The sequence below is a fragment of the Schistosoma mansoni genome, assembly GCF_000237925.1.
Source record: "Schistosoma mansoni, WGS project CABG00000000 data, supercontig 0137, strain Puerto Rico, whole genome shotgun sequence".
NCBI lineage: Eukaryota > Metazoa > Platyhelminthes > Trematoda > Strigeidida > Schistosomatidae > Schistosoma > Schistosoma mansoni.
This window is the reverse complement of record NW_017386040.1, coordinates 76,401-90,474: the sequence shown is the minus strand read 5'-3', so window position 1 is coordinate 90,474 and position 14,074 is coordinate 76,401. Positions and strand designations below refer to the sequence as shown.

At 33.7% G+C, this 14,074-nt stretch overlaps 1 protein-coding gene across 1 annotated transcript in view; it reads left to right on the top strand.

Moving 5' to 3' along the window:
• The window catches only part of Smp_124930 (neuropilin (nrp) and tolloid (tll)-like), a gene marked incomplete at both ends in the record, with an annotated part of 45,034 nt that overhangs the window by 16,666 nt on the left and 14,294 nt on the right, over positions 1-14,074 (top strand). The window contains 3 exons of the mRNA XM_018788787.1: positions 2,716-2,976; positions 8,411-8,577; positions 10,492-10,861. Coding sequence (XP_018646499.1) covers positions 2,716-2,976; positions 8,411-8,577; positions 10,492-10,861 — 798 coding nt within the window. The remainder of the gene's footprint in view (positions 1-2,715; positions 2,977-8,410; positions 8,578-10,491; positions 10,862-14,074) is intronic.

Below are 14,074 nucleotides of genomic sequence, written 5' to 3'. Positions count from 1 at the left end.
TAGTCGTTGGTCGGCGCATAGCATTGGATGATGTTCATTATAATGCCCTCTCTCTTTGTTTTGAAGGAGGCTTTGATGATCTCGGGTCCATGAGATTCCCATCCTATAAGTGCATTTTGTGCTGTTCTAGACAGCATCAGTGCCACTCATTGTGTATGTGGGGCATTTTCTTCTTCATGACCGGAGTATAACAGAAGTTCCCCTGAAGACAGTCGTTGTTGTCCAACCTGCGTCCAATGTGTTTCACTGATTCCAAGCACTTCCAGGTTGTATTTCCTCATTTCCGCAGAAATTTGGAAGACTCTGCCGGTCTCCCACATTGTCCGGACATTCCATGTACCTATAAAAATTGTCGCTCTGGTTGTAAGAAGGTGCATCGGCCTCATGACTTCCGAAGGAACTCGGCTTTCATCATGAGACGTCATTTTTCCTTCTACTCCCAGGGCAGAGTTTGAATGGTTTGAATGATTTTTTCTGGTTAGCGTTTTTTTAGCGAGTTGATTTTCTACGGGATGGGGTCGCTAACCCCATGCCCAACCCTCCTCCTTTACCCGGGCTTGGGACCGGCAGTAGCCCCTGGAGGAGCTACAGGCGGAGTTAACAGTCAGGGTTGACAAAAGAATAATTAGCAAGGTCAACATGTGACTCAAGAAGAATGAATAAATTGGTCTGTCCAGAAGCTAGAACAAGTTATATGGGCCTAACATAGTAACCGACATTACAGTAGAAAAAAGAACGCAGTTGCTTTTATAACAGTCACTGATTGTAGTTAAAAAATGATGACAAATTAAGAAACATTGAATTAAATCAATAGTTTGAACAGAAATGGAATAATCCGTCTAGGTATCCTGTACTAGAATGAAACAGATATCCAATGTTTCTCGGTTTTTAATGGTTGTGTTAATCAATTTTAGTCCATGGTATGAACAATGAACAATTAGTACTTAGTATGTTTGTTTATATATATCTAACTTAACTCTTTGCTCATTAGTTGATGTGAAATGATATGAATTTTAAGATTACTTTGTAAATTATGTGAGTTTACCAGAACAGCTTAGTTCCATATTTAACAGAAGAGGGTTTTGTGGAGACTAGTAATTTTTCATAGTTGAATTCATGAGTCAATTAAAATTAGAGCACCTTGGAAAATCTGTAAGCACTGGATAGCTTTTTTGTCCTAGCATGGGACTCCTCAGCAGTACGCGTCCACGATCCCGTATCAAAGGGACTCGAACCGAGGCCCTGTTGGTCTCGCACGCAAACGCTTAACCTTTAGACCTCTGAGCCGGGATCCAACAGTGTTAATGTCAAACTTCAATCAATCCACGACTTTGAACCATACCGACTTTAATATTTGATGGTAAATGAATTAACTAGAAAAAAACAAACAAACAATAATAATGATAATAAATTTGTTTATATATTTTATGATCACTATACATATAAGAGTGATGTATTAAAATAAATAAATATTTATATTCCATAACTAACACTCAGCATCTACATAATGTTTATAAATGAAACCATAACATTGAAATGAAACACTTCCACGGATGTGTATATATGTGTGCATGTGTGTGTGTGTGTTTGAGTGTATGCATTTACTTTGATGTATAAAGGAGAGAAAGAGATGGATAGATAGATAGATAGATGTACGTGTAAACATCAAAATAAATCGGTTAACTATCTATTAGGCATTATAAATTAATTGCCTTTTTCATTAGAAATGACATCGTTCTTCATCAGTTTCGTGATAATATATTTATAATCCGTTTTTTTTTTGTATTAGAGGGATTCATTATTTTCATCAAGTAGGGAGATACTACTGATTTTATCGATTTTCAGTTGTATATGTTCATCAACACATATTTGTTTACGTATCAAATCGACTAATAGTAATATATTAAGTTAAATGTATAAATATATCATCATTTTATGGATATATTTAGTTTAGCTTTGATTTAATACCGCATGATGTTTCCCATTATTTTAGTTATATGAATTAAACTACTGTTCAACATTAAAGTAGTACATTTCATTCAAGCGTCACCTTAAAATGAATATCTTAGAAAACAGTTGTTTTTTATTCATTTATTCTTTATGTTGCCCAGTTATACATGCATAAACATTGTGTTACAGTAGATAGTATATTGATACATAAATATAAATAACCTACATTGGTATTCAATTATTGGTGTAGTTAAAAAGTGCTAAGGGTGATAAAAAACCAAAACTTGTTATTAGTCCATGAAGTCAGTAAACGGTGGTCTAAACCAAACTAGTGGATGAAGAATAATGGGTTGGAGTCCATGAGATATCCATGATTGGTGATTGTAAGAGCTGTGTAATATAGCTCTGGACTAATCATAATGGCCTATATACATTTACTCTAAATCTTGTATTCCAAGATTCTTTCATACATACTTTTTTCGTCTATTCTTTTCAAACCATATTCTCAAGATTGAGCCAGTTTTAATGCCAAAGTTACTTTTTTCATTACAATATTTTGCCATTTACTCAGTTCATTTTATCGCACTTTGCTGAAATAGTATGGAAACTCAGGCTAGCGGATATTTGTGTCAAGCTCTATGTTCATTATATCTGTTTATATTCATTAAGACATTCATTTGTCTATGTATAACTTAATATCATTGTGTAAGCTTTTCAATCAAGTATTTGTATAATCCTTCAATTACATTTCCATTTAAATGACAGCTCCACAAAAAGATCAACAAATTATTTTAGACTTTCGTGGACCTTTCCAATTTGAACCTTCAGCAGATTGTATCAATGATTATTTGGAAGTACGTGATGGTGAATATGGTTTCTCTCCATTAATTGGTCGATTTTGTTCAGATAATCGTCAATTACATTCAATCAAATCAACTGGTCAATGGTTACGATTACGTTTTCATTCAGATTTTAGTATTGAAAAAGCTGGATTTCAAGCTGTTTATTATTTTAGTAAATTAAGAAGTAAGTTTAATCATATTGATTTCAAGGAATGATAGTTTAGAAAAGATTGATATCTGTATAGTTGTTGCTTTCTCCAAGTTGAATGATTTAATTGTGAATTTGTCTCTATAATCCTGGATAATATTATCAGCACCTATCTGAAGTAGTCAAAAGTACCACCAAGAAAGGAATATAATAACTGTTCTACAACTTTTAAAGCAAAGTTCCGCTCAGACAATAAAGTTAACTTGCTCCTGTTTCTGAAACTAATAAATAGGCATTGAACGTTGTACCTAACAGAAACATACACTGATATGGAATAAAATTCATAAGAATTGCTCTTGAAAACTTTGATAATTGAATTGTAATTTATGATAGAATTGAAAGATGGCAATTTTTAAAGATTTTAAAGAAGCTTCCTCATTTACAAAAACTATCCTGGATAATATATTCCTATCTTGTACTACAGATAACTAAATTCTATTTATTATTTATTAAAACACATAAATATTGGTACAAGGGGCACCAGATATAAATGCGCCACACAAATCTTATTTGATTTGTGTGAGGGCTGTGATACTGCTCAGGTGCCCAAACTGAAACAGGTGGTTTTCTTAGGAGGCCACACCCGGAGCCTTTTACCTAAAGGTCATAAGAAACTTGGACGCATATAATAAGAAGTTTAAATATTTGTTAATCTCAGAATGCTAGTCATAAACTAACGTTAAGAAGAACCGAATATACCAAAATCTCTAGGACGTTATCATAATGGAATTCAATCCCATTATTATTGAGATCGAATACTATCAATGAATATTGAATTAATACCAGAAGGGATCTTTTGTGAGTATCATAGTAATTTTAATATTTGAGATCATGAGTAAGTTGAAGCTAGACCACCATCGAAAACCTGGAAGCACTGGACAGCTGTTTCGTACTATTGTGGGAGTCCTCAGCAGTGAGCATCCACGATCCCGCCTCGCGAGATTCAAACCCAGGACCAGAATACTGAATTGTTAAAAAAGCTGTTTTTCCTAGGGTTACATCGTTCACTTAAAATTGTAGTTCTTATATTCTTGTCTAAACTTATCTTCTCTTTATTATATGTTCGATTGGAAGAATGTTTTAGTCAATTATTTACATGTTAATCAACCGAATAAAAGTGTCTACATACTCTTTTTATCATGTATTCAGGTTACTTACTTTATAATTTACTTCATGAACTGATCTCATTAACATCACCATTGAACAATAAGAAGCCCTTAACAGCTGTTCCATCCTAGTATAGGCCCTCTCATCACAGATTGAAATCTAGTACCTCCAGTTCTTTCGACAATAACCTAATCTTTAGATCACTCAACTGACATCTAGGGGTTTGTAGGTCGAAATTTAATCGATTCGTGATATTGCATAACTAACTTCCAATTTCAATGGTGTTTAACTACCCCACAATGAAAATAGTTGTGTTTATAATTTGCGAACATACCTAAAGTATAATTAACCTGACATTAGTAATTTTATTATGGTTAAAACAAACTCACTAAAAACCTTTCCGCCTGATACCTAGGTGTTATTTTCGTACTGAAATACTTTGACTATTTTGCAACGAACTCCATCGTCATCAGTGAATAACCGTCCTGTATATAGTAATAAATATCATGTGGCTCAATAGTGATTAATTTCGAGAGATAATCCTAAGAGTTTGAGTTAGGATCCATTACAAGTAGAGTTCAACCATGTCAATTGTGAGGTAAATAATCCCCATTGATACTGGAAGACAATTTTTTCATTTCGTGACTGATTGAAACCAAACATTTCAATCACTGAATACCAGCTCAGTGGTCAAAAGATTATAGGGCTAACTGAGAGACCTGAAGATCCTGAGCTTGATTACCAGTAGCTTCATGGACATTAAACTATAAATATTCTTATTCTAACATAAAACAGCCATCCAGTGCTTTCTTTTTGTAAGTGGTTGTTTAACTACTATCAATCCATGACGTTAACCAAACTATTCAACAATCACCATGATCCCACTAAAGAATGATAATTCCAATTGTTATTTCCTAATGAACATTAATGGGCATGTTAGTGAAGAGTGTATAGTGTACAATTTCAATTGTGTACAACTTTTTAACGGTTACAAAAGTGCTTTTACCTTCATTGGCCTTTCTTTGTTTTTGTAAACCACTTTTTATATGTTTCTTATATCTCGTGGGTTTGTGCCTCGATTAATATATGACGTGACGATGCCTCCAATTAGAGAGGAGTGATTTATCGATCGGACCAATGATACATAAAACCCGTGCGAGCAGTCTGGAGTACTTAACGGTCCTGCTTTCTGCCTAGTCCAGCCAGTTAAGTTCAGAACACCAATAACAGCCTCTGCAATATGAATCATATATTTCAAACATACTGGGTTTATATACCAACCATACAGACCACATTGTACCATAAAATAGGAAACAACATTTGTATAAGATTTAGCCAAATGTGTCTGTGAATAAGGGAGATAGTAATTGACAAACAGGGCTTAATTCAAGAATGGTAAATCGTATGATAATAGTCTATAGGTCAAAACAAAGCTTATAATAAGAGGGACACGAATATGAATAGTTTAGTCACTTAACAACTATACAATAACAATATACGCACAGTATTGGTCCAAAAATCGATCCCAAAATGTTAGCATTCATTATTCTCTTCGAGATATAACAATGTTAAACCAGTTATTTGAATTTAATATAATACTATTCACTATACTCCTTGCCTTATAGATATTTAGTCATAAAAATAATATCCATTATACATTAATAATTGTTTGATTTATTTAATGACTTGCTCGAAGATAAGGCCTTACAGTTAGATTTAAACGGATTGAATAATGATTGATCTATCAACTAATTTCATTCAATCACCTATGATAATAAATCATGGTGGAGAAGATTTGTAGCTCAGGTGGATGATTTTGATAGAGTTTTGTTCTCAAATTTACACTATCGATAAATTGTGCCAACTGCGGAAAACACTAAATTGGACAAAGCGGACACCCTTTTCATCTTCGCCTGCATGAATACCAATTAGTAGTCAAACGCCATGACATGTCTTCACTTATATCAATGCACATGGACAACTGAGGACACATATTCGACTGATAAAATATAGAGATTTTGGATAGAGGCAATTCCAAAAACACCAGAGAATTTTTAAAAGCTTGACACTCAGGTCATTTAGCAATAAACAAGAACATTCAAACCAATCCAATTTATCAACCAATCAGGAAAATTATGCAGAAATATAGGGACAAAAATCAAACTAATGGGAGATACAACCAAAACAAAAGAAAGTAAACAATGACAGATCTAAGATCAACAAGAACCAATCAACATCGAGGTGTACAGAACAAGCTGTGAACCACATGTGAAGAAATTCAAACACTTCACTTCTACCCGGAGTTTGTGCTGATGATGTCGTTCAAAAGAACGACAAAAGCTCCACGACCAAACCATCCAGCTCAGAGAACAAAACTCTATCAAAATAATAAATCATGTTTATTTATGTTCATATACAGCATACAAGTATATCATTTTAATATACGAAAAATCTATTCATCTAGTTAGTGACCTTGTCTTTGGTTTTCAATTGTTGAAGAGCTTAAGTCAATAATACTGTCTCATGAATAGACATTGCTTGGTGATATCATTAAGTTCATCTTTCAATCAATATTCCATCTATTTATTTTAATAAACAAAAATTTTGTTTCATCTAATTATCAAAAAAACTTCTTCACTAAATAGAATAATGAATAAATTTTACCATTTCTTCCAGATATTGATGAACCTTTACCGCAGAAACGTAAGTAAATAATCTTACTTTCTATTGAACTGTAATTAATACCATATCATCAATGTGATCTGTATCTATTTAAACCTTTCTAAAAATAAATAAACAATTAATCATCGATATTCATTTACAATTCCATTACGTCATCTGCTTAAATTACTTGATAATCATTTTCTTTCAAACATATATATTTATTATCAGAAAAGGGTTTTGCGGAGATTTTAGTAATTTTATAGTTGAAATCATGAGTCGTTTGAAGTTAGACCATCATGGAAAACCTGGGTTTGAATCTCACGAGGCAGGATCATGAATGAGCACTACTGAGGAGTTCCACAATAGGACGAAACAACTGTCCAGTAATTCCAGGTTTTCGATGTTGATCTAGCTTCAATTAACTCATGATTCTAAATATATTTATTTATTGTCATAAAATTTCACTTATTTTGAAATAATTTAATTCATTAACTATATTCACCAACCGTAAGCCCTTTCGTGTTTCAGTAGCTAAATACAATCTACTAAGAATTTAATGTTCAGGGAACTCAGAAAATACCATTATGATGGTTTGTTTGTTTCCTGTCTCATCTGCTTATTAAAAAAACTAGAAGAGATTACCATCGAATTGATAAACGAAATTAATTATACGATGAAGAATGATATCATGCAAAGACTTATCTTGAGCGTTTTACAATGAATATGAACATCATATAATACTTAAATAAAAAATTTTTTTCAAAGATCTATGGATTTTCACAAGTTAGATATTAATAAAAAGGAAATCTCGTTACAGTCTAATATATTGTATAATGCTAATTCTTGGATGTAGTTAAACATAATGTATTGGATACATTTAAATCTTTGTTTATTTTTCTGAAAGAAATATTTACATTAATTAGTCACTGAAGATCACAAGCGGTCAACCACAGATCGACTAGCTCAATGGTAATGTCTTACATGTGAAGTGATGGTATAGCGGCTAAGGCATTTGAATTTCAGCCGTTTTGATCATGTTCGAAACCCACTCCACCTAAGTATTATCATTTACCCTCACATTAAGAGTACGACTTATACTCAAGTACCTGGTGAATAAGTTGATCACTGTCATAGATTGTGAAGCTATTCTATGCTATTTCGAATCGTACAGAGTATGTCAATTACCTCATAATTATAGATTGTCCTTCCTAACAATTGCCAACTAGCAAGAAATCTAGACTCAGAGTTTCCTGTCAGTCACCTAACATAGAAAATAGTGTACATGATGTTAAAATCATTTAGGCTAGGGCCCTACCTCGACTTGATTAACTAACTCTCATCAGTACTAACGTCTAGATAAACATGATATTGAATTCTACTCAGTAAATTCCTAATCCTTGAGATAAGTTAATTCTACTTAAATTATCATCCAGAATTGACGAGATATAATTTAACATACGTATTCTGTTCTTTTTAACATTTCATTTTCTAGTATGATATAATGATAGCATTTTATTCTTCTCAAATTACTCAACTTCACACAAACTATATATACTATTTAATGTGATGAATTTAATTGACTTACTTGTTTTACATTTTTACAAAAAATTAATTATACTACTATTATTTGTTTTAACAGCAATTGTTACAACTACAATTATTATTGATAATGAAATGATATTTGAAACAAAAGATTTAATTAAATTATGGAATGATTACACAGAAACCTTAATAAAAACTAAATCACATCCAGTTGATCGATTAATTGAAGTTATTATTGATTTTCGAACAAACCAAAGCGATTTGGTAAGAAAATTTTTTTTTGGGGGGGCGGTTATGTATTTTTAAATTTTATTGTTGATAAGATGAATGTAAACAATCATTTGTTGTGTTTATTTGAAGTATACTTTGACGATGTTATGTAAAATGAATAGATGAAATATTTGCAATAAAACTGTTCAGATTAGAGAATTTATATTTATTCACAATTGATTGATCACTGGATGGTGATCAATGTCATGTTTGTCAAGTCCTTCTTAGTGCAGATCGAATCCTATCGACCAAATTGCAGTATGGCCACTTGTCTAAGTGACTCGACATTGCGTGCAGGTCAGTCGCAGCCCGGATACCCCCGTGGTAACGTCTCTGACTGTGGGGCTGGGTGACATGAGATCGAATCCGTCAGGGAGCACCAGCTCCCTGAAGATTACCAGTACACTTTGCTGACGAGTGTCGAATAGCACGAAACCTGAGTTCAGGGTTTCCTATTGACTGCCTCCAACCACCATCTTATCTCAATGTATTCATTTGAAGTATATATATTTCCATTAATTCAAATCGATACCTGACACGAAGAAGTGGTAGCAATAGAATTACTTGGAAAATAAAGAAACTAGTAGTTTCTATTGAAAGTCTACTTATATTAGCAACACTGTTTTTTAAAAAAAATTACTAGAATTCACAGGGTTTTATTGTAACCCATCGAAATTTCTAAATCTTAAACCAAAAAGCCAGACTTACTTTATAGGGAGGAAAGGTGATATGCTATGCCAATCAGATATTTCATTTCCAGGTCAAATGATTAATAAAAGTTTACTGACGAGTGCACACTATTCGACCATTATCCAACTCAATTATCTGAGTAACACATATCTATGTTAATCAGTGGACTTGTGCATACATTTCAATTCAGCCAATATGGTTTCTTAGCCAGTCTTCATTTTTTTTTACCTAACTACCTTATTGAGCCAGAATATAGGAAATTTGTATAACAATACCAGATATCCGTTGATCACCTCATACAACAATTATTTAGGTTCATGTTTTACCAGGTCTGTACAGGATGTGATTTTTTTTGGTGATCATTTATACAATATCCGAACATCATCGCCTGAATAATTGATTTATAGTGGCTAACCCTATTTCCAGCCCACATAAGTCGTTTTAATCTCTAGACACACCAATCTATTCGTTCTTCTTAAATCACATTTTGACCTTGTTAATTATTCGCCTCACCTTGCTTTACCTTACTTCGCTTCACATCGATTCGATTTGACTATAAATGTTGAGCAACGCTTAATTAAAGTGAATGCCTTCTCTGGTCCATTTCGCTTCTCTCTCTCCTCTTTGCTTCCTTCTCTTTGTCTCTCTAATTGACTGTCCATGTCAATGAGTGTGCAAAATAAACGTATTCAAACCTTGGTATTGTTTGTTTGAATCTTCCCATTGATGCTTAGTACTGCAACTGGTCAGTCTCCTATTGGCATATGTGCATACTATGCGTATTGCTTCGATATAGCCTTAATTCACAAGCATTTTAATCAAAGATGGATAGCGGCTATCAGTGGAACGGAGGACGTGCACTTCGTCCTATTTGAGACTCATCAGCTAGATATACCTGCATCTCAGAGTTCGAGTCCCAGAGTGAACATCAACTCTGAGATGCAGGTGCATCCAGCCGACGAATCCCAAATAGGATGAAACGCGCGTCCTGGATTCCACTGATAGACACTATTCATCTTTGCTTAAGTATTCAAATCTCATTCTCATATTTGATTTATTTAATTCAGTCATTCACTAACTCAAGTTAAGTCAATGACTGACAACATGTATGTTTCAATAACAACCATTCATACAATCATCCTAAAGATATAACTAGAGTCATTATAGATTGATCCCATTTCCTTTACAATGACTGTTCCTTTTGTTTTTCTTCTTCAGATGCTTATGATTCATTTAAAATTTGTCAAGTTTCAATTCATTGATCCAGAATGTAAAAATAATTTAATTGAAATCTATGATGAATTCTTTTTATCTAATCGTGATACAATATTACCTATTCCATCAGTTTTATTAAAACGTAGTAAAGTTCAAATACCAATAAATGAACAATTTACACCAAGAGTATTAAAAGCATGTAATCAACCATATTTAGAACCATTTATACATAAATTAGGTCGTAGTATAGTACGTATATTAATATCACCTGAAATACGAACAACAGAATCCATTGAATATGGACATATGAATATAAGTAAACCAATAACAAAATTACCAGAAATAAAAATTATTATTACAGCACTTAAAAAAGGTAAGTCAGAGATTCTCCATAAATTTATATCTTATTGATTATTTCGATCTATATAGTAACCAGTAGTATATTATATTTTACTGATAGCATTGATCGAATTGATTACTTACTTACTTACGCCTGTTAACCCTCGTGGAGGAGAAAAGGCCGCCTACCAGCATTCTCCATTCAACTTTGTCCTGGGCAATCCTTTCGAGTTCTTTCCAGTTATTACTCATCCTTTTCATATCTGCTTCTATTTCCCGACGTAATGTGTTCTTTAGCCTTCCTCTTTTCCGCTTCCCTTCCGGATTCCAAGTTAGCGCTTGCCTCGTGATGCATATTGGTGATTTCCGTAATGTATGTCCGATCCACTTCCAATGTCTTTTCCCAATTTCCTCTTCAGCTGGAAGCTGGTTTGTCCTCTCCCTTAAATGCTGTTGCTGATAGTATCCGGTCAGTGAATGTTGAGTATTTTGCGTAACCAACTGTTTGTAAATACTTGTACCTTCTTGATGATGGATGTAGTGGTTCTTCACTTTTCAGCTCCGCACAGGAGGACTGTCTTGACGTTCGTATTGAAGATTTGAAGTTAGTTGACAGTTGTTTCGAGTTCCATATTTTCTTCAATTGTAGAAATTCTGCCTTTGCTTTACCAACCCTCACCTTTACATCTGCATCAGATCCTCCTTGTTTATCACTGATGCTTCCAAGGTACGTGAATGTTTCCACCTCTCCCAGAGTTTCTCCATCAAGTGTAATTGGGTTGGTGTTCTCCGTGTTGTATTTGAGAATCTTGCTTTTTCCTTTGTGTATGTTGATGTAGCATTAAGCTAAGTGATCTGATATCTTACTGTTTCGTAATTATTATTTCCGAGTCAGAAGTAGTCATTATTTATCCATAAGTGATACTGTGGTGTGGGTTACTTATATCCTCATAAGTAGTATATTGCGATAGTCAGGTATTGAATGTATTTCAGTAGAAGATCGATAAGAAAAAAACGGGAACGAAGCGTAATTGGCGTGAAAATGCATGAAAAATAATAATCGGAGATGATGAACTGATATTTACAGAAGGGATGGTCAAGATTGAGTCAATTGATTGATAATTTGCAAATTAACTATTTACTGTATGGTTATCAGATTTTAATAAGATAGTTTGTAATTTGTGCCTCCATACATTTGATTGTTTCCACTCGTGTTCTTGTTCACTACAATTCAATGCCTCTTTTAACTGTAAGAGGTTTCTAAAGATCGAGAGAAATTTATTCTGTCTTAAATACTTACAATAAAACGTTTGATCCACAGCTCGTGATATAAGCTTTGAGCTGATTATTGTGATTCTGTGTATGTCAATTAAATCAAACTTATTTTCATTCAAATTAAGCTCTAGTTAGAAGAATAGTGGATGTTACATAGCCGAAAGTGTCATAAATTTAGTGGTGGATTTATCAGAGAACTTCCTAGCAGATCATTTGCTATTGTGAGACTAAATATCAAGTGAAGTAAGTTGAAGTAGGCTGTCGTAGATGAATTGATTTCTTCAGCTTCTTCAGATTAAGTTGGTCAAGTGATAGGTTATTTACAAAGTTGAACCCCAGAAAATAATAGTGGGTCATAGTAATCAACTCCCTATTATCACTTTGACTCACAGATAATTGCTTGACTGAAATTATTTGAAGTGAAACTTAAAATTACTATATTAACTTCCATTTTACGTTAAAGATGTTGAAACAGTAGAAATTTACTCATAGTTACAATCATGGTATATTATATTCACCACAGACTGATCTCATTTGATTTACCAATGAAAGTCTAGAAATAATAAACTGTTGCTTAGTTCTACTGTCGGATTCATCATCCAGGGTCAACAGAAGATTTACAGGGCTCATAGTAAACCCATCTCTACAAAATTACCCCAAATCATAGTATACAGTCTTAAAAAGTATGTATGCAACTTTGCCAAACTAAGACTAGTGGTGACACAAATGTTGATTATCTTTTAAGACAATAGAAATCGAAACACTTGTAATAATTTTTCGTTTCAGAACTATTGTTCTATTTACATTTATAACATCTCTTATTTTAGTCAGTAACTTTTCACATACAACATAAAAGTATGTTAATCGTTTTTGACGTAACATTAAAACTGATTCTAGTTGAAATCAAATGAATAAAATAAGTTGTTGAATCCTTGTTCTATGAAAATTAATAATAACAGAGGTATACCTGAATAATTCACAATCATATTGTAGTGGACGAGAACACAAGTGGGAACAATCGAATATATCTCAATACAAAATTACAGAACATCTTAGTAAAATCTGAGAACCATACAGTCAGGTTATGAATACAGTGATCTTGAGTGCTGTTAGAGGAATGAGGGCAGTTATCACTTCCCGGTTCTTCTTGAGTACCTGAAAAGAAAATTGGATTACAAGTGGTCTTAATGACTTGAGAGCGTGACCGCAGTGCACAAGGGACAACTGCTTGAGGTCCGTCGCACACGACCTTTTTGTGAGTAATTTTTGTGTTAGCACTGTACTTGTTGGGACCTTACCGCCGGAGACGGATATTCATGGGATAAAGCGAGGTGTGCTTTTTAAGGGTCGACCGCAGCATCGCTGCTGTGCTGGTTGTCTGAAGGAAACACGTTACTGCCGTCAAACCTCTGTACAGTCAGCAGTACGACTTCGCCTTCGGACCTTGGGTTTGCTGCTTTTTGTCTTACCGCTCTTCAATCGACCTGTCTGGCATGGTAGGACCTTGGGGAACGATTGTTCCAGCCAGTATAGCTCGATTGGTTCGTCACGACAGACAAGCCCGACCACCACGTCAAGGTAGCAGCAACGGTCGGGAACCATACAGTAGGTACTTCATTTTCAACATGTCAATCAATTGTTTCAAACTTGACTGTTCCTTTAACAAATATCGGTCAATTGTCTCAGAATTCACTATTCCCTCATTCCCACACCAATCATTCTTTGTTCTCATTCTCTTTTCTTTGATCTTCCTAACCTTGTCCCTCCAATCATTTCAGTTTTGAACGATAATACATACTAATTATATCTGTCGAGATCAGTAGCACACAACACAATATTAAATAAGACAGAAGTGAATAGCTTATAATCAATTAAAAACTGTATCAAGTTAATCTAGATTTACAGTGACCAATTCAATCACATATTGAATACTGAACAATGTTTTTTTAAATAAATAATAGTCGTTTAAACA